This window comes from Saccopteryx leptura, chromosome 1 (assembly GCF_036850995.1).
Source record: "Saccopteryx leptura isolate mSacLep1 chromosome 1, mSacLep1_pri_phased_curated, whole genome shotgun sequence".
Taxonomy (NCBI): domain Eukaryota; kingdom Metazoa; phylum Chordata; class Mammalia; order Chiroptera; family Emballonuridae; genus Saccopteryx; species Saccopteryx leptura.
This window is the reverse complement of record NC_089503.1, coordinates 187,469,605-187,494,275: the sequence shown is the minus strand read 5'-3', so window position 1 is coordinate 187,494,275 and position 24,671 is coordinate 187,469,605. Positions and strand designations below refer to the sequence as shown.

The following is a 24,671-nucleotide window of genomic DNA, read 5'->3' as shown; positions in this document are numbered from 1 at the left end:
CCAGGTGACCTAGAATGATGGGTTAGCTCATTTCTCTTAGAACAGGAGAAAAATGAATGTGGAGTTGCAGTGCTGCCAACAAGGGGAGCCAGGCAACTCAAAATTACTATCTGAAAAGACAAAAATAGAGAAAAGGAGCAAAATCAAAAAGGCATTAGAGTGAATCTTTTATGAGATCTGTGTGAACCCTGAGCTAAGGTGAGAGCACTTGCCTGTGAAGGTGATATTGACCCTCAGAATGGCCAAAATCTCATCACTTCCTCCCACTTATTTGATTGGAAAAACAAGGCTCATGGAGATGCATGCTCTCCTAAGGCTCACAGCTAGTTAGTAGGTGAGCTAGGCAAACCACAGACTCTCAACCAGAACTCTTTCTACCTGACCATTCCCCCTTCTTTCAGTCTTCTTTTTGGCTATTTGAAATGTGTACTATAGTATTTACCTGGTTATTAAACACTAAGAAACTGGGATGTAATGCCTTCAATCACTTGCACAGCCTTTCAAAAGCTCATCAATTTGCTAGTTGCACCCACACACACATTATATCAGGATATTCAACAGAACATCACAGGTGGCCTGGCCTCCTGGAGCCTCAGTTTCCTCATCAGAGCCTGGCTGCGGTTTCTAAGCTTTTTTCCAGTTCTGCATTTTATCAGTTAACAAATTACAAAGTGTTTACACTGTGTGCTTCACTTGGGGAAAAGTAGACCATCTCCTTGCTGGAGTTTGTGTTTAATTCCCTCCCAGGGAGCAGGTGCCGTTGGTGGGTATCCCAGAGTGTAGGACCACGGCTGGTGTCGGGAGGAGGGGTGTTGAGCAGCTGCTTACTTCCTGCTGATACAGTGACAGCAGAGACGGTCAGCAAGCCTGAGCATTAGTCTACTGGCTGGTGATAGGAACTGGGCATCAGGAGCACTAGCACAGCCATGAAGAGAGTGGAGGGTTTTAGGCAAAGGGGAGAGGAGGGCTTGCAATGATGGCAGGTGATGGAATCTGAAGGGCCGGGAGGATAGGGTCCATGGCAGTTCATCTGCAGAAACAGGAGAGGATGCAGAACCTATGGCACAGATGCAGCTAAGAGGCGGGTGTTAGAGAGAAGGGTGAGGAAGGGTGAATATGTGCACTGGGAAATACCTTGGACAGTGAAGCGCCCACTGAGGTTAGTAATCATTATTTTAAAGGAAGTCCTGTTAAGATTGCTCCTGTCCTTCTCTAAGACTCATTCAGCTTCATGTGTGCATCTATGGAAGGGCAGAGTTGGAGTTAATCAGGGATGGGATTTAGCTAAATGAATATCATGGAGATGAAGACAAGGGAACTGCCAGTGTCTGCAAGGATGTGGCCATAACTCTGATGCCTGGCCATGGAGTGTAAGCTGAGAAAGGAGAGAAGGGAGCACGTGAGAGGGGTGGAGACAGGACCTGGTGAGAGGGCTTCCTGGACCCGGGAAGGGTCCAGGAGTTGAAATATTCAAGAAACTGGATTGGAAAGATAGATGGTGGTTGCTGGAAAGCAGCACTGGAGAGATGTGGTGATGGAGCAGACCCTGTGGTCCAGGCTGGTCACATGCACACAGATTTGAGGCTGCTGCAGTGAATGTAACTGTGCATGTATGTATGCGGGCAGCTTTCATGATCCTCATTAGCAGAATACTGCTACATTTTTCTCACAGCAAGCTCTGTTTTTAAGAAGTGTTTTTTAAGGGAGTTCTTAGAAAATATAGAAGAGTCATTTAATAAAGTTTTTGGAAAACTCAAGTAAAATGGAATTGGAAGTAGATAGTGTTATGTGGACCTTTGTCCTTTCTATTATTTGTTTAACTGAATTTTTCTCTGTTAACTTTTTTGCCACTAAGTATTTTCCTTGCGATGAATGATACTGCATTTGTATGTATTTTCTACATCCCCATGTGATCAAATACTTCCAGTTTTTGCTCATATATTAGTTCTAACAAGAGAACATAACCAGTATCAATCACCTTGTCCTTTTATTTAAAATGAAGTAGGGATGAAAATTGTTTGGGGCATTTGTATGACTAGATCATGAATCCTTGTGGTCAGGCCATTATCCATGATGGTGGGCAGTCATACATGTTTCTCAATAACAATAAATAATAATATGGAAATTAATGCCAGTCTATTTTCAGAATTCTTGCAATGTTTGTATATTCATGTCTTCCTACAAGCTATGAGTAACGCAGGCTCTCTGTTCAACTGAGACCCTCAGAGGACAAGGACTCTGTCTTATCATGCCCCTCCCCAGTGCACTGCCTGCCTCATGGGAAGGTGCCCCATAAATACTGGATGAGCGAGACAGTAGACAGTTAAAATTTCCTGAGCACCAGTTATATAGGCCAGGAATCATGCTTAGCTCTTCACTTATATTATCAGACTATTCCTTATATTAACACTATCAAGTAAGTAGATGTTATTATCCCTATGTTAGACTTAGGGATGGACAAGGATCAGTAAGTTGCCCAAGGCTTCATGGTGACTGGTGGGGGGGGGGGGTGGTAAAAAACTAGATAGATGTGGCTGACTCCAAAGTCCTTGACCTTTGCAGGGACCCACAGACTGGGCGTGGTGGGGGTGGCGGGAGGAGGCTGAAGAAGGAGAGCATATTTAAAAAAACAAAAAAACGAGTAAACATTTTTTTAAAAATCTATTTGGAAAAAAAAATCTATTTGGTTGTTGAACTCAAAAACCAAAGTTTTACCTAAATGTGCTATTAGATGTGACCCTGACCACCCCACTTTCAGTGCCTGGGTTTCTGGACCAGTCGACCGTTACAGCCATGAAACCGAAGGTTCTCTTGCAGGATGAACAGGGAAAGCGAAAGCATGGCAGGCAGGCTGGGGCTGCACATGACCATGGTCTGAAAACATCACAAAATAGGATTTATGTTTCTGTCTGTGTGCATGTTATTAGCCATCTCATGGTCTAACACCTCATAATCACTGGCCTATAGGAACATTTAAAAAAATATCTGTGTGACCTCACCTTATCTAAAGCTAATCCAGCCCAAACCTTTGTTGTAACTGACTAATTCACGGGGAGTCATAACTCTCAGACTAATCTTAGAACTATTTAGAATTCTCTCTTCACCAGGGCAACATGTGGGCCATTAGCAAGTCCTTAGTTCTTATGCCTAAATAGCTTGAATAATCTGTTAAATCTTTTTGTTGCAAATTTTATCCATAAAATAATAAGTGCTCCATTCAGAATTCCTACCACATGTTTTTCTTCATTTCAAATGATGTGACATGTTAGTGGGTAGGACAAAGCTATGCCTGCTTGGGTGGCAAGTCTGGGAAGAAAGGGGTTTTCCTGCAGAGCATGAACTGAGTCTGCATATTTTAACACTCAACACTCAGAAATGAGTTTATAGGAGAGAAAGGAAGATAATACGACTTTGATTAACTATGAATGAAAGTTCCTGACTTCTGAATAAAATTTTTATTGGTTTCTCAACTGTAAATGGGGCAGGATTGGAGGAAAAGCTATATTATACTTATGTATCAAACCTGCCCAATGTAGTTACCATGTGTCCTAGGTAATTGGGTTTATTTCATTTTCTCCTATGGGCTGGTCGAAAAAAGACAATTCTGGCAACTTTCACTTATAATTTGTCAAGCCTCATTGGATAGTGTGTAATAAAGAGAAAATACTGATTTTAAGTTCAAAGGACCAGACCTTTCTGCTGGGCAGGTTGAGACTTTGAGACTCAGTGTCCTTGTTTATTTTTTAAATAATATTTTATTTTTTACTTATAGTTGACATACAATATTAGTTTCAGGCATACAACATAGTGATTATACTTTTATAAAACTTACAAAGTGATCACCCCAATAAATCTAGTCCCCATCAGGCACCATACAGTTTAGTGTTCTTATTTATAAAGGGCAAACTACACCTTCTTGACCAGGTTGCTGTGTGCAGTAAATGAGATGCTGTCTGGCCCTGGCCGGTGGCTCAGTGGATAGAACATTGGCCTGTCATATGGACATCCTGGGTTCGATTCTCAGAGCACACAGGAGATGCAATATCTGCTTCTCTCCCCTTCTCTCTCCCCCTTCTCTCCCTCTTCCCCTCCCACAGCCAGTGGCTTAACTGGTTCAAGCATGGCCCTGGGCACTGAGCATAGCTCCATTGAAGTACAACATCCTCGGGCACTAAAAATAGCTTGAAACTGGATCATCGGCTCCAGATGAGATTGCCTGGTGGATCTCATGTGAGTCTAAAGCTGCTGGAGGATGAGGAATTGGGATGAGGGGAGAAATTGTTCAGTTAACCCTTTGAGTCGTGAGTTTTTTTCATGCTCACTGACACCCGGGAGTGAGTTTTTCAAAAAACAAAATTAGTTTCAGTTATAGTTTTATTAACTTAAAATCATGTTTGTTTGATAACTAGTTTATAGAAACAAAAAGGACATACATTTGCCCTTTTTTTAATGTTGCCTTACACATTTTTAAGATCAAAATTTTTGTTACGATTGTACACTGGATGGTCACAAGGCAAGAGGATGTACATGAACGTTCATACTACTCAAAGGGTTAAATAATAGAGACCTAAACTCATTTGGGGCTCAACAGACCAGTCCTGTCACTGGTTTCAGTTCTGCTCTGTGACCTCAGTCATGTCACTCTTGGCACATTCTTTCCCCACCATTAAGGTTGGCTTAATTTAAAGGGGATGATAATCACCAGGATGTTTAGCAATTAGGAAATAGTAAGTGTACTAGGACAGCTTCATGGTGCCAGTGGCCTTGGTTGGTCCTCTTACTGTGGGGAAACTGCTGTCAGAGACCATCCCCAAGTGGAGATCCTCAGCCTATCTCTGTGCCTGGTAGCTTCAGGGAGCCAGATTCTCAGAAGGAGTCTTTACTATGGCAGGGAAAGCTCGATTCAGAATTCAACAGCCAGCAGCCACCAGGAGGACTGGAGTTTGGTTTACCCTGATGAGTATATTAATCATTTTTACCTTCCCCTAGAGTTTCATGTCTAGTTTTTAGTAATAGAATAAAATTTTTCAAGTACATGAGTTTATCATTACATGGGTAGAAAAATAATGTCTTACAAACATTGAAATCTCATGAATTTTATTTTTGTTTGGGTAGATCTTGAAGCAAATGGAGGCTCTTTGAAATATAAAATTGTTGTAATAATTATTTCTTCTTAAAAAATAAACCTGGTGGGTCTAACAGGTACATGGTCTCTTCCTATGGCAGTCATCTGGGGACAGATGACCTGCTTGTTCCTTTAAGCTCGTGTAGGATTCTGTCCCAGACAACTAGTTGGGGGGGTGGTAGGGGCTAAGAGAGACAGATTCATAACATCAAAGCTGCAGGACAAGTTGGACGGCTGGAGAAGGGGGTCCCACTGTGACCTTCCTGAAAGCGACATCATTCAAAGAAAATTGTAAAACCTTCTCTGACATTATTTTATTTGGTCACAAAATAGTCCTTGATATAGCCAGCTGGCAAGAGGCGACGATCATTTAGATTCCAGTCCTAAGAAAGTGTCATGCATGCCCCATTGCCCGTGTGGCATGATATTAGAAGGGGCAATAAGGGACTGCATCCCCAACAAGAGCTCACTGAGACTGCGCCCTATCTCACATATCTGATGTTTCCAACATGCGTTATACATTCATGCTGTGCCATGTCCAAACATTCGTGGATATGAACTCCTCTGAGCTCAGCAATGGCCATATTATCTGATGGCCTCTTCCTTCTGTGGCCCCCAATTTAGGAACTGCCTTAACTGTGACCTCAGAAGGGAATACATTTTACGCAGTAATCCAAGACACACCCTCAAGCATGTCTGTAAGTCCTACCTGCAGCCTGAACAGCACAGGCTGCGCCAGTTCTGTGAGTCACTGTAGGCTAACCCATGGCAGGACTGACTGCATTACAAGAGGATTCGAGCTTCTCTTCTGTCAGCCCCTCCTGGTGACCTTTTTGCTCTGCAAATGTAAAACTTCAGCCCAGTGCCCGGCTCACTGGGCTGATGAAGTCAGTGATCATTTGAAAACTCAGTTCAAATAAATCTGGTAAAGTTATATTAAAACATTATTAGTGGATAACAACTAAGCATAATAATGATGACAATAGTTGGGGTGTTCTGGAAAACTCTGTTAGATTCTTAGGGACACCTGAGCATTGTTTCTCAAAGTACTCAGATAAGGAGGAACCGTGGAGCCCTGGGGCTGAGTCTTTAAAATAGGTCAGACCTTTAGGCTCTCATGTGCACTTTTCTTGCTGGAAAGTGGTAAAGCAAGCTGGCATTTTTTTCCAATGCAGTCTTTTTGCTGCATGGGCTCTGCTGCAGGGGACCATTTTATTTTATTTTATTTTTATTATTTCTATTTTTATTTTTAGTGAGAGGAAGGAAGGCAGAGACAGACGCCTTCATGTGCCTAGACTGGGATCCACCCGGCAAGCCCACTAGGGGGCGACACTCTTCCCGTCTGGGCCTTGCTCCATTGCAACCAGAGCCACTTTTTTAGCATCTGAGGCAGAGGCCATAGAGCCATCCTCAGTGCCTAGGCCAACTGACTCGTTCTAATTGAACCTTGACTGCAGAGGAGGAGAGAGAAAGAGAGAGAGAAGTGAGAAGGGCGTTTTTCCTGTGTGCCCTGACCAGGAATGGAACCTGGGACAGCAACACACCGGGCCAGTGTTCTGCCACTGAGCCAACAGCCGAGGCAGAGGACCCTTTTAAATGTGTCCCTTTGAAGTCACCATCACATAATGGCCCAGCATTTTTGTCATTTCCTCTGATCTCCTGGTAAATGGCCTGTACCCTAGTTCCGTCCCTCTCCCTTTTCCCCTGAAGTGGGACTGCAGATGGCTGGTTTCCTGTCATTGGCCTCCTCTTTATCCCCACAAGGCTGCAGGGGACTCTTTCTTAAGATCAACCTTCCTCCTGTTTCCTTGAGACTTAAGATTCCTCATAACCTGCCCGTTACCTGTAGAATTAAGTTCAAATGTGTCCAGAGGAGTCATGTTCCCAGTGCAGCTGGCCTGTCCTGAATCCTGTCCCACCCCTCTCCCAACAGGGCCCCTGGCCCCTGGCCCACACTTCCCAGCCAAGAAGCACTTCCTCCATGGAATCCTTTGGAGTTGAAAGGAGGGGATGATACTTTGGATTGATTTCACTTGCTGGACCTTTTGCATTTCAACTTTGCCAAGAGAAAGCCACCCCTGTCTTCAGCCTAGCTGGCCATTAATGCAAGCTTCACTGCACTGACTACCCAACTATCTCATCAGGAAGAAAGCATTCCAGCTCCCTGCTGCTCAGTGTATAATAATTGTCAAGACCAGGTGGAGAGAAATGGTCCAAACCAAGGATTTTCTGAAAGGTGTGATGTTCTCCCAGTCTTCACGAGTCCCTAACTAAAATCTTCCTTTGGGTGACACTGACCTCAGGAGAACCATCATCCTGAGGCAGAATTGTTCAGACCACATACAGAAATGCTTTATCTTTGCACTGTGGCCATACAAGAATGGCTCGGTGTAAAGCCAGTAGCTGCAGCCACCATCACAGCTGTCTGACCCATGCAGGTTTAGGTTCGCATTTAATTCAAACAGATCAGATCATAAAGAAACAGTTGAGGCCTGGCTGGATAGCTCGGTTGGTTGGAGCAACATGCTGAGATGCAGAGGTTGCTGGTTCAATTCTAGGCTGGGGCACATACAGGAAGAAACAGTTGAGCCAAAAACTGGTGAGCCATTTTCCTTTATTCCTTCTCGCATTCGGCGGGTAAGAAAATTCACACAGTGCTAAAACACTTCCCTTTCCATTCAGGGCTTCCAAAGCCATTGACTTTTTCCAGGTTTTTCCTGGAATCAAATGTTTCTACCTCACCAGCCTTATTCATCTCTGTTCCCCATCTCTTTCTCCTGCACAAACTGGCTTCTCCTTCAGCATTCTGCCATTTTGGCTGGCTCCTCTCCTCCACGAGCCCTACTACAACATGGGCTCCTCCTCTCTCTACAAGAATGTTGTCTTTCTCAAAATGGCCTCCTAGCTCCTCCTTTTAAAACCTTTTGGTGCAAAAGTCCCTTCTCCAGCACACGTTAGTATAACCAAGCCCCTTCCCAAACATGAAAGGCAATTAGCTGTATCACGTGAGAGCATCACCACATGAGAGCAGCGACCATCTTTAACAGAGTGAGCATAAAATAACTTACCTGCCTGACACTCGGTGAGCCTTTTGTAAACCATTAAGGATGGTGTCCACCATGTTATACAGCATTCTCCTTATGAAATCCTGAGGATGTCATCTCTGTAGTGTCTTTGCCACCAATAACTATAATCCTTCCAATCAAGAATTTTGTTACTGTTGTAAGGACACAAAGAACTATTTGCATCTTCCTTCTACATTGGCTACTGAAAAGCCTGAGTAAAGTATGGTCTATTTCAGTTAATACACAGGTGTCATACCACAGTTAGGGTCTCTTGACATTATTCTGGCTTCATTGTATTTTCCTTCTCCACATTTTCACTCAGATTTTGTCATTTGCTTTCTGACTGCCTGTGCCTTTTCAACCAACTTCGTTCCTTTCTGGAATTAAGCATGAATAAATAAGCCAGGCCCAGCCTGTCTCTGGTGGTCATGGCCAACAGCACTTAAAGGGAGTGGGGGAACAATGATTGCTCCTTGGAAACAAGAAAAGGGAGGAGGAAAAGGTCAGGTTGGGAGGCTGCCCCCCATTTTGGCCACACTGAGGAAATTGACACATATCCTGTGCAGCCAGATATCTGGTATCTGATAGATACATTTTCAACTCAAATGTTACATATGCACAGCTTTAATTATGCATTCTGCTCCAATCAGAATTAAAAGACTCCCAAGAATCTCTCATAATTAATTTTTAAAATATTGATGGAATTCCTTCTATGCCCCACTGACTTAGACCATGAGAACACAGCCCCCTAAAAGATGCTGCTTTAATGAAAACACCAGATAGAGATGGCCAGCCAGCTCATCCTTCATCTCCAGCAGCGGTGCAGAAGGTCATAGTGTGGGGGTAACTGACCTTCAAATGTTCCCTTTGGAGGGCATGCGCTCCATACCCTGTGAGCCTGTCTGAGGAGCATATGGGCCTTGATTTGTATTTGAATAACAAAATTAGTGTATATGCAGAAATAATTGCGTTTCATTATCTTCAAATTCTTTTACAATGTGATCCTGACTATGAATGTTTTGTTCCTAAGAGAGAAGGTACACAGACCTGCCTGAACGGGTGGTTATTAGAAAACTTTGGTGGTTATGATGCATCTGTCAAACCTAGAAGCCTTTCATGGCACTGTTTCCTGCACTGTCCCTTCAGCACCGTGGTCCTTATGATGTGTGTTATTAACTCATTTTTCTCAGATGGTAGAAATCTTCACTCTGTATCATCTAGTGCACATGTGGACTCTCTCTCTCTCTCTCTCTCTCTCACACACACACACACACACACACACAAACACTCACACACATACACCTTCCAGTTTTTTTGATGTAAGGGAACATTACATCATGACATTCAGCCCAACATAGTCAATGCTAGTGAAGAATGAGGGAGGGACAGAAGTGGGAAGAAGCTCAGATTGGGAGGCATGTTATTTAACATTGACTTGTGCTGCTCCTCTAATGGGGGTGAAAACCCTCCTTTCTTCTTCTTCCTGGGTAGTTTATTTCTAAAAACAATCTTACTTCTTTTATTGAAAGAGAGTTTCTTCCTAAATTAGGTCGTCAACTTGCAGCAAACCATCACTGTTGGTGCCACTTTGGCGAGATGGGATGCTCCTACCACTGAAACCTAGTGCCCACAGTCCTGGGATCCCAGCAGACAGATCATTTATGACCAGTGGCCATTGCTTACTCTGGGTCCCCAGAGTAAGCAGTCTGAATTTCTCACTGCTCTGAAGTTCACCTGTGTATTTCTATATGATTTACCAGGAGAATAAAGGTTTTATATTGCAGAATGAGCCAAGAGACTCTTGAAATGTTTTAAAATAATTCTTTTAGCCTGACCAGGTGGTGGCACAGTGGGTAGAGCATCAGCCTGGGATGCTGATGACCCATGTTAGAAACCCCGAGGTCGCTGGCTTGAGTGCAAGCTCATCTGGCTTGAGCGCAGGATTAATGGCTTAAGCGCAGGGATCATAGATATGACGCCATGGTTGTTGGCCTGAGCCCAAAGGTCACTGGCTTGAACAAGCCCAACGTTGCTGGCTTGAGCAAGGGGTCACTGACTCAGCTGGAACCCACTAGTCAAGGCATGTATGAGAAAGCAATCAATGAACAACTCAAGTGTCACAACTATGATTTGATGCTTCTCATCTCTCTCCCTTCCTGTCTGTCTGTCTGTCTCTGTTGTGAGAAAAAGAAAGAGTACTTTCAGCTAAGCCCCAAAGAAGTGAGTTCTTGGAGAAAGACCAATGGAAGCATAGGGTCTGGAATCAGATCTTCGCTGTCTTCCTTTTCTACACAACCTGCTTGCTTTCTCCCCTTTCCGATCCTGACTCCTCTATTGCACTGTTATCCTGACAGTTCTGTGTATACATTGTAATTTGAAGGTTGCAGTTTTTCATCTCTGATCTAGTCTGACCTCTCACTCATGGGCTCTACAGAGAGCCTTAGTGTAAGCATTGCCTCTCTGTATCTGCCTCCCCATGTTATGTAATAATGATATCGCTTCTGCTCTGCATTTTTTCAGTGGAATGTCTGTTGCCTTGCTTGTGGTGATTTGCATACGAATTCTCTAATTTCATCATTTAATCATTCATTCAGTCATGCCACTAACCACTTTGTTAATACCTGGTAAGTATCAGGCACTTGAGTAATAATATGGGATCTCAGAAAAAGAGGATCCTGTGCAAATGAATGTAGGGACAGGTTTCATGCTGGAGATAAGTGTGAAAAGACATGTGGAAGGGTTCAGAGACTTACATTGTTGGCCATGACTTAAGAACCAGTAATCCTTCTTCCATAACAGTGAGAAAATCAGGAAGATAGATTAGTGAACTGTTTTCAGATATCGGGTAACAGAGAGAGAGAGGCTGTGAGCAGTGAGCAAAAGAAAACATAGAGTAAGCTGCATACTTGACCCTCTCTCTTCTGGGCAGCGCTTATCTGCGCACAGGGAGGTGGGCACAGTGGTCTTGCTGCACAGGGCAGTGAGAATTCTGGGTGCTCAGTCACTGGACTTTGGGTCAGAATACCAGACAGGAGTGAATTCCTCAGAGGAGGAGCTGAAGAAATTAGTATAGGGACCCCTGTAGTGATTGGATGCATATTGACCTGCATGTGCTTGTATTTCAAGACCTCGGAAAGTGTCAGCTAACTGCAGATTATGGAGGCATCAGGGCTGAAAGATGCAGAAATTCTAATCAGCCTGTAGGGATACCTTGTTGATCATCCCAGGAATTCAACTGAGGCCCCAGAAAAACCATGCTTTGGGAGTAGGGATAGTGTCACCCTAGAATAAGGGCTTCTCCAAAGGGATGAAAAGTGCAGCAGAGGAATCGAGCCGATAATAGTATAATAACTGTGTTTGGTGCCAAGTGTGCACTAGACTTATTGGGGGATCATTTCATAAGTTATATAAATGTCCAATCACCATGTTGTACATCTGCTGAAACCGATGTAATGTTGTATGTCAGCGATAACAGAAAAAGTTTTAAAACAAGTTTTAAAAGGATCAAGCTGACAAGCTAATGTGCAAATAAATGAACTGCTTAACAAAACTATAACTAATGGAAGACAAAAAAAAAAGTCCAGGCTGTCAACAGTGAAAGTTCCTAAGTATGAAAAGAAGTAGGAACACTGGGAGGGGCTGAGACTCAAAGAGACCTGAATGAATAAGAGTTCATGGTTATGAAGTTGCAGCTCATCCGGGGGCACTATCTGAGAATTAAACCTCCTGGTCCCCAGACTCCTCAGCATCTTCCCCTCAATAAATGCAGGAGGTACGTTCCTTCTGAACAAAGGCCACCTCTGATGTCTCATGTGACTGAAGTGTCTGTACTCTGCCAGGAACCTACTGCCAGCAGAGAGAGGTGGAGGCCATCATGGAAGGCGATGAAGATGACAGAGGCTGCTGCTGCTGCAAACCAGGTCACCTGCCCCACCTGCTGTCCTGCAACGCAGCCTTTAACCTCCGCTGGCTCACCTGGGAGATCGTACGCACGCAGTACATCCTAGAGGGCTACAGCATCATTGACAACAACGCGGCCACCATGCTGCAGGTGTTTGACCTCCGCAGGATCCTCATCCGATACTACATTAAGGTATCACTTGGGTCCCACGTGTCAGGTTAGCCCAAGAGATTTCCGAGAGCTTTGCAAAGAACTAGATTTTGAAGCTCAGCTTCTGATTCGGAAGCCCAGCTAGGTTAGGGCACCACTGGTTTTGTGCAGAATCCTCAAGGGCTTTGTCTGCTGCCCTGAGCCCTCCGTGGCTCCCCTTGTGCCCGTTCCCCTGTCACAGCATGTGCACACTGGCTGCACTCCCCACACCTCTGCAGGGCTCCTCCTCCTGCTCCTCCTTCTGCTCCTCCCTCCTCACTGTGCCCACACTCAACCTGAGCTTCTCCCACCTGGTCTGAGGCTAGCATTCTCCTCCTCGGAAACCTTTCCTGCTTCTGGCTGCTTTCTGAGCATGGGAGTCACATCCCCCACTGGTCCCCAGAGCTCAGTGCGAGTGTGAGGGCTCACTTGTGGAAGTACCCAATGCACTGTTTGGACCGAATGAACAGTTTTCATGTAACATGGAATCTGGTGTCTGGGCCATACAGTCTGAACAGACAAGATCCAGGTGCAAGGAAGGGTCAGAGCGACCTGCTCTAGGAAGTGTGGTAAGAATGGGGTTCAGTCCCGAGCCACTTCTCTGTGAAGCTGGAGCTCCCCATAAACAGCCTCTCCATGGGCCACCATGAGTGGGAGACAAAGGATAAGATGCCCTCTCTGGGTCTGCCCACTTAGCTTTTCCAGAGGTCTTGGGGGCACCAGGCCAGGGTCTGCTGTTCAGTGTCCCCTCCCTTGGGCTGGTGATTGACATGCACGTGCCTTCTCTCCCAACACTTGGAAATGTGCCTCCCAGACCCCTGCATGTTCTTTAAATGACAAATTTCAGTCTAAAAAAAACCAATCCAGGTCCTGGCCGGATAGCTTGGTGAGCATCATCCCGAAGTAGAGAGGTTGCCAGTTCAATTCCCAGTCAGGGCACACACAGGATCAGTGCACCTGCCCTGTCCTTCCATTCCTCTTTCTCTAAAATCAATAAACATTTTAGAATCCAGGATAATGTGCAAATGACAGAGGGCTGAAGAATGTCCCCAGAAGTTGCCTGTTAATGGTTAGCCTGTGGGAAAACAGTGGCCTTAACTCTTTCCCAAGAAAGGGGAGTGATGCCAGCCTGAGAGTTTCCGGCAAGTAGGAGAGGTGCCCTATGCCATCCATGTCCTGTCACCTGGCCCCAGGCAGACTGGTGACATCAGGCTCCCGGTAATTACAGAATTCTACATGCTACCCAGGAGCCATGGGTCTGGGGAGACACCCAGGCACCTATATTTGTAAATGCTTCCTGAGTGATTTGATACACAACTAGGCTTGGGAACCACTACAGACAAATTTCTGCCCAATAGAAACAAAAGTTTCTGAACTCCAACTCAGCATGCAGGAGAGGTTGAGACTTGGGGACATATGGGCCTCACAGTGCACTTCCCATCACATAGGCACCACTCAGCCTGTTCACACGAGGTCATCCCTGAATGCAGCGCTCATCATTCCTGCCCTTTGGTCAGTAGCAGCTCAGAACCTGTGCACATCCATTCCCCAGGCAGAGTTAGCAAAAGGAGATTTCTGCTGCGTGGATGGCTGTTAGAACAGAAGAAACAGCATTTTAGGGTAAACACATAAGGAATGTTTTTGTCTTCGGTCTTGGTTCCTGGGTGAATAAAATTGCCTTTGTAGCTCTGAATTGCTCCAGTGTTCACAAGTTCAGTTTTAGTCTTTTTATTCTTTTTTATTGGACAGGCAAATAAATAAGGAAAAAATCTTAGAATAATTCCTGTACACAAAAGAATTTTTTTTTTATCTTCTAATAAACTGGGTCAGGTCCCCATCTGTCCAAAAATATTTTGAAATCATTTCCTTCCTGGACTTAAGGTCTTCACCCTGTCTCTCCTCCATTCTTCGTGTTGAAAACCCCCTTCTTGTCCAGACACACCTGCTTTCTGAGAGGACTGGATTGCCGGCTGCCTTTGTCTCTGCTGCTCTTACAGAAAGGAGACAGGCTTGTCACGTGCCTTGCAGATGAGCCAGACTGTGGGTCTGCCTGTCAGTACCCTTCCTTGAGTGAGTTACCTGATGGGACACGCCAATATACAATTAAAATGAGAAACCTGCAGCCCTGCTGGCATAGCCAGATACGGGAATTACTTCAGTGGAGGCCCTGCTTTTCAACACGGATCAGGGTCCACGCAACTGATTTTCACTGTCCTTACTGATCACTTCCACTTAGTATCGTATCCATCTCACTCTGACAGATTTCGTGAGGATTTCACACTGTTCGCTGACTTGAGTCCCTGACAGGATTTCTGCCTAAATGAAGTGGAAATGGGGCATGGTTGGGGGCTAGCTGGGGTGGTTCTGTTTTCCCTGGGGGAAGGGGAGGGGTGCCAAGGCCCTGCACAGGGAAGCTCAGCACAGAGCTGGGGGGGGGGGTATGCTCTGAGTCAACACTGCAGAACTTTGCCAGGTCTGGAGGAAGGAGTTTGAACCTCCGGCGTTCAAAGTCCTCATTCACTATTCTGCCTTTATACATTGAGAGGTTAATTCTTACTTAGAAACCAATGGAAAACTAAACCTCTGTCTTTCGATTTGTTTGTTACTCCTGTCTGGGACACGTGATAAGGAAGTACTGGGGAAAACTGTACCAGATGTTTGCTACAGCCACATGTTTGCACAGACCACATTTCTTTCCCCACTTTGTAATCTCAGCTGAGAAGTGGTAACTCTGGCCATGGTTACAAATCCTCAGTCACTCTTAACTTTGTGGTAGCTCCTTAAACCTCATAGAGGCTTTAAATGACCCCACCAGTGAGAAGACAGTAGGAACCCTCCAGATTCAGAATTTAAACTTTTGAATGTTAGATGTGCACCCTGGTGACCACCATAGACTATTAAGCTGTGTCCTGTACCTTCATTCCTTCCTGTCCCCTCAACCCCAGCTTCAGACCTCTGCTTGTCAGCCATGACTGCTGGCTACAGCTTGTTGGATAACAAGTCACACATGCCAAAGGTGCAGTGTTGTTCTTGTTTCTTGCAAATGTACATATGCCAGACCAGGTGCTAAGTGCTTTGTACACATCATATAATTTTAAACTTGAAGCAATGATGAAAAGCAGCATCATTCACGCTTCTGTCTATCCGGCCTCTGCTTTTAGCTTCCTTTGGGCCCTCCCTCCTTCCTGTTCTCCCTCCTGCCTTCACGAGGATTTCTTAAGGCCAGCACCATTGTCTTGGGCCCGGTGCTACAGGAGAACCTGTGACCTACTGAATTCTACTCAGTGTCTATGGACTTCATTTTCCACCCCATCCTCCATTTGGGGGTCTGGATGATTGGAGCCTATAGAGATTAAGGGGTCCCCTCAGTCCTAACAGCAGAGAGAGGCTGAATCAGGTGTTGGCTGTTGTTTAGCCCAAATCCAGAGACGGTGCAAATATCGGCTCAGCTGTTCACACTCCTGAGATAACCTGAAGCTAGATGCCTCAATCACCCAGACCAGGTTTCACGTCCCTGTCAACGGGGTGGGGGCTGGCCAAAGACAGTGCATGGTGTCTGTCACCTCAGCCTGTTCACATCCACTCCACAGGCATGACCTTGTCCTCTTGCTAGGAAAAAATATGTGTTTACAATCAGGGAGGGCCATTAGTTAGGGTTTAGTTCCACAGAAACACTTGTTTTTTTGCATCAAATGTCATGCTCCATGTGACTCATGGTTTCCAGAAGAGATGTGAGCAAGGGTCCCGGGCTGCCTCAGCCTCTGGGTCACAGAGGAGCACCTCGCCCCTCCTCCTGAGCAGTGAAAAGGCAGTGATATTTGGAGAGGACTGTTGCTGAATGCCCACCTCAGATGTGGACTTGCATTTTCTGCGTCATATTGTTACTTCTCTGGGCCAGATACTAGCCTTTCGGAAAGGTGACTGCATTTGAAAACGACAAGGTGGCCTTCAGTGAAGCTGTGACTGAGAACCACAAAGCCTGAGGGTGGCATCTTCTCCACCTGGGACTCATAGTGGTGTGTTTGGTGAAGGAAAACTTGGGTTATCATGGACACACAATAGAGTTCCACTGTTAGGGCACCCAGGATTATACACGCATGGTGTCATGACAACTCTGTATCACAAGTACTGCCCATCAGAACTGTGCTGTTTTAGGTTGTTAAACATGCTGTGGCTGGAGAGCTAGAGCAGGGTCTTCCCAGTCTCTCTCAGCTGGGTCGGCCCCGCCTGGGTCACAGACGCCTGCAGCAACTCAGTACCTATCAAGTGCTCTCAGATGGGAGTGGGCTGTGGGAAGCCTGTTCTAGTACATTCTGTGAGCATTCTGCTCGTCAACTTAAGAGAAACACTGCAGAAGGTCTCAAAGGGGCTCTCTCAATTAAATGTAGTGGAAAATACAAATGGCCCCACTTCTCTGATAGCGATGGACTTTGTGAGGTACAATAAACAAGTGTTTCTGGCTTTTGAATGTTGCAGGGGCTCAAAATCTTGTATCCTCCCTACAGAGTATAATATACTACATGGTAACGTCCCCCAAACTCCTGTCCTGGATCAAAAACGAGGCACTTTTGAAGTCCCTGCAACCGTTTGCCAAGTGGCATTATATCGAGCGTGACCTTGCAATGTTCAACATCAACACTGACGATGACTACGTTCCGTGTCTCCAAGGGATCACACGCGCCAGCTACTGTAATGTCTATCTCGAATGGATCCAGTACTGTGCACAGAAAAGACAAGAGGTGGGCAGGGGTTGGGGGCTGGAGGTGTTGGCTGCAGGTTTAAAAAACAAAGAAATCATACAGTCAATTTCTTTCCTATACTCTCTGGTAGACTATAATAAAAATAAAGTAGAGGAAAAACATTGTTATTTGGATAAATGTTTATTTAACAATTGAAAAAAAATTATCTATCGCAATTCCAATGAAGGGGCCTTGAAGGTATATTTCCCTGTATTTTGTGCTCAGGGTCAGAGCAGCCCTGAGCCTCTATCTTAGCGTGAGAGCTCTGGAAACGTCTTTGTTTAAAATTACTTTTTGAGATTTCTGTACAAAGTACATCTGTGTGAAATCCAGGGGATTTACTGCCCACATTGAATTGTGGACATAAAATTCTATTAACAGTTTGATAGTTCAAGTTACTCCTGAGTTGTGTATCTTGTGCACCGTTGCTCACAGGCTGCACACATTCTGGAGATGAGTGTGGCCTCTTAGAAAGGAAACAGGATGGTGACAACTTATAAAAGGACGAGCAGGGCAGGCAAAGAGGAACAGAGAGGGGAGAGGAACCAATGGGGAAGTCGGCGACTTTCCTTCTCAGGATGAAAAGCTGAGCCCATGGGTTGTGGATGGAGACGGTAGATTTAAGTGAAAAGCCATCTCATCAATCGCTGGTGAAGTCTGGCATACAACCTGGAGAGGGCGAACTAGATTATGACAAAGTCCAGTTCTGGGCCTTTTTGTGAGTGATTACCAACAGGTAGGGGAAGAGCAGATGGCAGAATATTCAACAGGGTGAATGTGTGCTGACAGCCGCCCCCAGGCTCAATCTCATCAGCAGGTGGGGACACAAAGATCTGTTGGGATTCTTGACTATCCTCATCATGGCTTTCCTCTTGCGTCAGCTGGTTCCTGAGATCATTTCATTTTTCTTGCTAAAGGTATTTTGACTTAAACTTTCTTCTGCCCTTCCCCTGCTGCTGTTTGAAAGCTGATTCTCGATGGCTCCTTTAATTTAGTTTTTGAGTGTGGACTTGTGGTCAACTCAGTGAGCTTCCTTTATAGGGAGAACAGAAACTTTCATTTGTACTTGAGTCCTGTACTTCTCTTCGTGCTAGACATGCCTCCCCTCCTTTGGACAGTGTGAATGTGGGCAGTGGACGATGTGAAGGTGGCACTGGACAGTGAAGGAGGGCACTGGACAATGTGAAGGTGGACAGTGAACGGTGTGAATGTGGGCTTTGAAGGGTGTGAGTGTGGGCATAGATGGTGTGAAGGAGGGCAGTGGAGGGTGTGGAGGAGGGCGGTGGAGGGTGTGAAGGTGGACATGGATGGTGTGAAGGAGGGCAGTGGAGGGTGTGGAGGAGGGCGGTGGAGGGTGTGAAGGTGGACATGGATGGTGTGAAGGAGGGCAGTGGAGGGTGTGAAGGTGGGCATGGAGGGTGTGAAGGTGGGCATGGATGGTGTGAAGGAGGGCAGTGGAGGGTGTGCAGGTGGGCATGGAGGGTGTGGAGGAGGGCAGTGGAGGATGTTAAGGTAGGCATGGATGGTGTGAAGGTGACATTGTACGGTGTGAAGGTGGGCATGGACAATGTGAAGGTGGACAGTGAATGGTGTGAATGTGGGCTTTGAAGGGTGTGAGTATGGGCATGGATGGTGTGAAGTGGGCAGTGGAGGGTGAGAGGTGGGCATGGAGGGTGTGAGGTGGGAATGGAGGGTGTGAAGGTGGGCATGGAGGGTGTGAAGGTGGGCATGGATGGTGTGAAGTGGGCAGTGGAGGGTGAGAGGTGGGCATGGAGGGTGTGAGGTGGGAATGGAGGGTGTGAAGGTGGACATGGAGGGTGTGAGGTGGGCATGGAGGGTGTGAGGTGGGCATAGAGGGTGTGAGGTGGGCAGTGGAGGGTGTGAGGTGGGCATGGAGGGTGTGAGGTGGGCATGGAGGGTGTGAGGTGGGCATGGAGGGTGTGAAGGGGGCAGTGGAGGGTGTGAGGTGGGCATGGAGGGTGTGAGGTGGGCATGGAGGGTGTGAAGTGGGCAGTGGAGGGTGTGAGGTGGGCAGTGGAGGGTGTGAGTGTGGCCATGGATGGTGTGAAGTGGGCAGTGGAGGGTGTGAAGGTGGGCATGGAGAGGGTGAGGGGGCAGTGGATGGTATGAAGGAGAGCAGTGAAGAGTGTGAGGTGGGCATTCAGTTGACTGTCATTTCTATCTCCATGATCTGGAGTGCCATATGCAAAGTTCCCGATTAGGTGAGCAAGCTACATGTGAGCCCCTTCTCTCCTGTAACATAGCTTCCTCATTAAAAGTCTGGTATGTCCAACCATGAGAGACTCTGCTTCAGGAAGCAGAGAGTTCCAGAATCCTGGGTCACTTTAGCCAGGACTGGATGACCACATGGATGACTTCACATGTCTCCTGTGACTTTCCGTTTGTGATTCTGGGTGGTGCATGTTTACCTTGTGTGACACTTGAATTAACATCTTCCTCTTTCAGCCTTCAAAGACCCTGGACAGTGACGAGGACTCTTCTTTAGTGACCCTGTCCTTCGCCCTGTGCATCCTTGGAAGGAGAGCCCTGGGAACAGCCGCTCACAACATGGCTCTCAGGTACCTGGAAGACAGAATGACACCAATATTTTCTATTTTTGACAGATATTTTTCACCACTTTTGTTTACATGTGGACTGCTTATACTTCTCTCAGCTATCCCTTTCCATAATAGAATATGTAGCCTGTAATGTGATTTTTTTATCACTGTGATCTCTCTGAGTGTTGAATCTAGAAATGATGTTAATGGGGAACAGCCAAAACCCTGGTTTTTCGAGGTGTTCTGCGTGACAGGGGTCCTCGCAGATTTGCTGGGAAGATGAAATGAAATCATGCATATGAATGCTTGGCAACGTTCTCACTCAATAAATGCTACTCTCTTTTCCCTGGTTTTCTCCTACCCGTGCTCTGGTCTAGACCCTGCTCTGCTGCTCTCTGAGGTTCTTTGATTACCAGGACGTCCCCTCCGCTTGTTCAAACTCTTTCTGCTGAATTTCTCCTCAGCATGTACATAGCCCACTATTCTCTTTTTAAAGAACAAAAACAAAATGAAGCTCTCTCCTGACCCTGTTGCCGTTTCTCTGCCTCTGTCACTCAGGTCTTATCTCTGATTCACTAGGGAGCTCTTGACCTTTCACTTACAAGGGGCACTGTGCCAGCCACACCTCGCCACCAGCACCTTGGCGTACTGCCCTTCAGAATTCCACCAGTCACCTTCTCCCCACCCAGGTGGTGGCTGTTTCACAGACTTCTCATTAGGTATCCAGCACGGTGACCCGAGGAGCTGCACTCTGCCAGTCTCTTAGAACCCTCAGTTAATTCCATTAAAATCTCCTGGGAGCTTCTAAATTCCCTCCCGTGCAAGCTCTACCAGTCTGGACCAGTTACACCAGACCTCTGTGGGTGGGCCACACACCGGGTTCTTTATAGCTCCCCAGGGTGCAGCCAGTGTCGGGAATCATACAGAATGAGGGGGCTTAAAAGAAGGAGTTCTCTTGAGCCTCTCCCCCCCCCAACCCGGTTTCTCCCCTACTTGGACTTTCTTCAGTACTTGTGTCGTGTTGCTACAGTGTTCTGCAAAAAGTCCTTTCACACTCCACCTGAGTGAGTTTTGTTATTCGGTTGGATTCCAAGCTTAAGAGCAAAACCCACTCGTGTATTTATCTAAGGACATTGTTACATATTAGGAAGATTGTTTACTGTGTTTCCGAATGCCCATCCTGCAGGGGACAATGGTGAGTCATAGCTGGTGGCAGTTTAAAAAGGCTTCATCAGTTGTGTTGTGAATGGATAAGGGTGAAGTGGTGTGGTTGACAGTTCTCATCATTTCTGGACACAGGGGCCTTGAGGCAGTGAGAGGGAAAGGGAAGGATGAGGTAGTTAGAATTTGTGACATTAGCTACTCATTCTCAGAATTTTATGATTTTCTTCTAAGGTGAGAAGTGCTAATCCTTAAGGACCAAGTTGGTACCTGTGACAGGGACTGCTCTGGGCAGAGTTGACCAGCTGCCAGCCCCTCTGCCTTGCGACCTGGCTCAGGCTCAAGCTGAACCAGGCGTGCTCTACATGTGGTGACTGTTGGAAATTCTAGAAGAGCGCTCGCCATAGGCAATGTAAACCAGGACAACGTGGCCCTCTGCTAAACTGTAAATAGACAGTGCTATTTGAGAAAGGCGTCAAAGGGTTTTAAACTCAAATTCACAAAATGAGTCTTCAGATATTGATAGCTTCAAGGTAGGTGATTATATTTTGAGCAATTTGAAAGTTTTAATAAATTTCAAATGTTCTCTCTGAATTGCAAACTAAATGCTTCAGTTTCTAGGATATTTTCAAAGGTTTCTTCAGTCTTGTTCTTTGTGTGACTTGTTCAAAAGATTCCTGATCCAGGTGTTTCTTGCTTGGTTAGGTTTATTTATTTTTTCCCTGATTAAGCACCATGCTTACCAGCTGCTTTTTAAAACCTTGTTTTGATGGGATTTCCTTTGTTTTAAACAGTCCCTAATATTCCATGACAGCTCAACTTGTTCCAAACATAGCAATGAGATAAATCTGGGAATAATACTCTCTGTGTCTTAGGGGAAGGTTTGATGACCTGGGACTGGTTCGCTTTCCTGAGAGGTCCCGCACGGTGCAGCCCTACAACGTGTTTTTACTTTGGGCGCTGATGTGCAAAAGGCAGCTGATTTTAAACGCTGCCCAGGCCAGAGCTCCAGGGAAGTCCATGGGGGGCACAGTGGAAGATGGGGGGCTGGAGCCTGCTGGGACCCCTGCCCCCTGCTGTGCTCTGTCATATGCTAGAATTCAATAAATGGGTTCACTTGCAAAAAAAATGCTTCTGGAGTCCCTCCCCCCAATTTTTAAACATACTTTTAATAGATACAGTTTAAAAATATGACTTTACTAAATACAGTTAAAGTGCTCTCCAAAAAAGCTGTCCCAATTTGGACTGCCTACAAGAGAGATTGCTGGATATTTAATATACTTAATTTTTCTAGCCTCGTGGATTAAAACTTATATCTCAAATCTTATTTGAATTTGTATTTCCATTATTACCAGTGAGGGTAAGAATCTTCCCACATGGTTATTGGTTGCTTGGAATTTTTCTCTGTGAATTGCCTGCCCATTTTTATGCTTTGCCCACTTTTGTTAGGTGCTTACTGATTTTTAGGAGCTATTCTCATGTTAGGATTTTAATACGCCTTAAAATATTTTCTATCAAGGTGCACTTGACTCGTACTTATTTATGACATCTTTTTAAAAGTGTTATTTTACTGTTTCTTGATTTTGTGTCTTTTTTAAAACTGTTTTTGTAGCATCAGAGTATGAAAACACCAGCTCCTCTTTCTCTGGGGCGTATATAGCTTTATTTCCTTCCACTTAGTTTTTGAACCCTATCGAGTCTTCAAATTTGATTTTACTCAGGGTATTAGCTAGGTAGCTACCTTGTTACTGTGTCGCAAATGCTGACAGAGGACATGGGAGGCCTGGGTCAGAGACAAAGGACTTAACTGCTCACAGCACGGCAGCAGCATGAGCAGCAACATATCTGTGTGGGATCCCCGGCCCCCAAGCCTGAGACCCATTTCCGTTACCCTGAGCTCAAGAAACCAGCCATTTCATAGCAGCGAGTGATGTCACTCTGTCCCTCAAGGATGCTCCTGGCAAAAACAGCTCTGAGGATTGGCCTGGGCCTGCCACTCTTGGCACAGCCAGTAGGATGTGCTGTGGTGGAACCCGTGGAGTCCTGGCTCATAACAAACCTACAGAGAAAGTATTTTCATACATGCTGGGGGTGAGGAACCCACTGTGCTCTCCAAGGAGAGCTGATAGTCCAACACTTTGCTAAATATTTCATAGTTACCATTTTTCCCCATGTATAAGATGCACCCTTTATCAAAAAATTTGGGGTCTAAAAACTGGGTGTGTCTTAATACAGTGGTTGTAGATTTTTTACTTGTATTTCCTGCATTCTTGTGTGGATGAAGAGTTGTATGAATTTTATGATGAATAAAATTTGAGTTCAATAACTTTATGTAATACATTTTTTTTTTCAAATTTCAGGCCATAAAATTGTGGTGTGTCTTATACATGGGGAAATACGATAGTTAAAATCACCACTAATTTGAAATACCATTTTGGCCATATAGCACATTGCCATGCATAACAGTGTGCTTCTGGGTTTACACTGCTGTTGAAGTGATTGATTCCTCTGTTCTTCAAGAAAAACCATACTGTTTGGTTTACCAGTGTGATTCATTGCATTTATTTCTAGGTATTTATAAGTTGTGTTGTGATTATGAATAGATCTTTTTTCCTGTCACATTTTCTATATTTTAATACTGATCTCCTTCTGGGCAGCTCTATCTACTGAACTCTATCATAAACATAAATATTACAATTGATTCTCTGATTTGCTACAAGATACATTTGCAAATAATGACCATCTTGGGTTTCTATTTCTTATAGTCACAACTCAGTTAATTTTCCTGTTACACTGGCCATGGCCTCCAGTGCAGTGTTGGAGATGGGCACTGGCTTTTTGTGGCTGCTGTAACAGATGACTATAAACTTGGTGCTTAAAGCAATTTTAATATTTTAATATTTATTTTACTGGTTTTTAAAGAGAGAGGATGGGGGAGAGAGAGAGACAGGAACCGTTCCTGTACGTGCTCTGAGTGGAGATTGAACTGGCAACCTCTGTGCTTCGGGACGATGATCTAATCAACTGAGCTATCCTTCCTGGGCCATCTGAATTTATTATCTTGCAGTTCTGGAGTCCACACATCCAAAATGGGTTTCTCGAGTTTAAAACCAGAGTCCTGCTCCTCACTGTCACCCTGTGATGCCGTGAATCCCGACCGCTCTGTAGGAAGTCTCTTGGTCACCCAATGTGGGTGGACATTGACCTGGAGTGGCTCAGCTACTCCATGGCACCCACCATTCCCCTCCCACCTCCGTCAGCTTCCTTTGTGGGCACATGCTTTGCTGGGTTGTGTTGCCGAGAGCTGCCAGAGGTGCCAGCTGGTGTCTGTGTTGTGGCTCCCGGCACTGCCCTATTTGGGGTGGCTCCTCGCCCTCTCCCACTGCCCAGGTGCCCTTCCCTGTAGGTGCTGCCACAGTTCGCACACACGGTGCCCCCTGCTCTCTTGGACACATCTGCATCTTTCAGGACTCTTGTCTGAGCCCCAGAGGACAGATGAATGCTGGACACTGTGGTGTGTTTGTCCCTTCCCCCAGGACACCTGTCCATTGTCCTCAACCACATCTGTATTCTCAGACCCCCATTCAAAGAGACTCCTGGCAGGCTGCTCACCCAGCCACTTGCACACCCTGGAAATGCTTAATCCTAGGGATGAAGACAAAGAAAGATGACAATGAGAGCAAGAGATGTAGCCAGCGTGACCCACAGGTTTCAGGGCCAGATTGGAAGCTTGGGTTTGGAGCCTGCCATTCGGATCCCTCCAGCTCTGCAGGGCCATGTGCTGCCTCTCTGTGTGGTTCCAAGCACCTTGGACCTCCTGGAGGGACATAGATGCTTTCTCTCTGATGCCCTTCACCAGGAGGGAGATGCTGGGATCCAAACCAGGGTTTGATTGAACTTCATAACCAATAGGGTGACCTCTTGGATGAAGAA

General features: G+C 45.7%; 1 protein-coding gene across 3 annotated transcripts in view; it reads left to right on the top strand.

The window, feature by feature from the left end:
* The window catches only part of PCNX2 (pecanex 2), a 344,351-nt gene that overhangs the window by 302,488 nt on the left and 17,192 nt on the right, over nt 1–24,671 (top strand). For all 3 annotated transcript variants that reach the window (XM_066383295.1, XM_066383286.1, XM_066383277.1), the window contains 3 exons: nt 12,030–12,283; nt 16,786–17,019; nt 19,486–19,598. In XM_066383295.1, the coding sequence (XP_066239392.1) occupies nt 12,030–12,283; nt 16,786–17,019; nt 19,486–19,598 (601 nt within the window). The remainder of the gene's footprint in view (nt 1–12,029; nt 12,284–16,785; nt 17,020–19,485; nt 19,599–24,671) is intronic.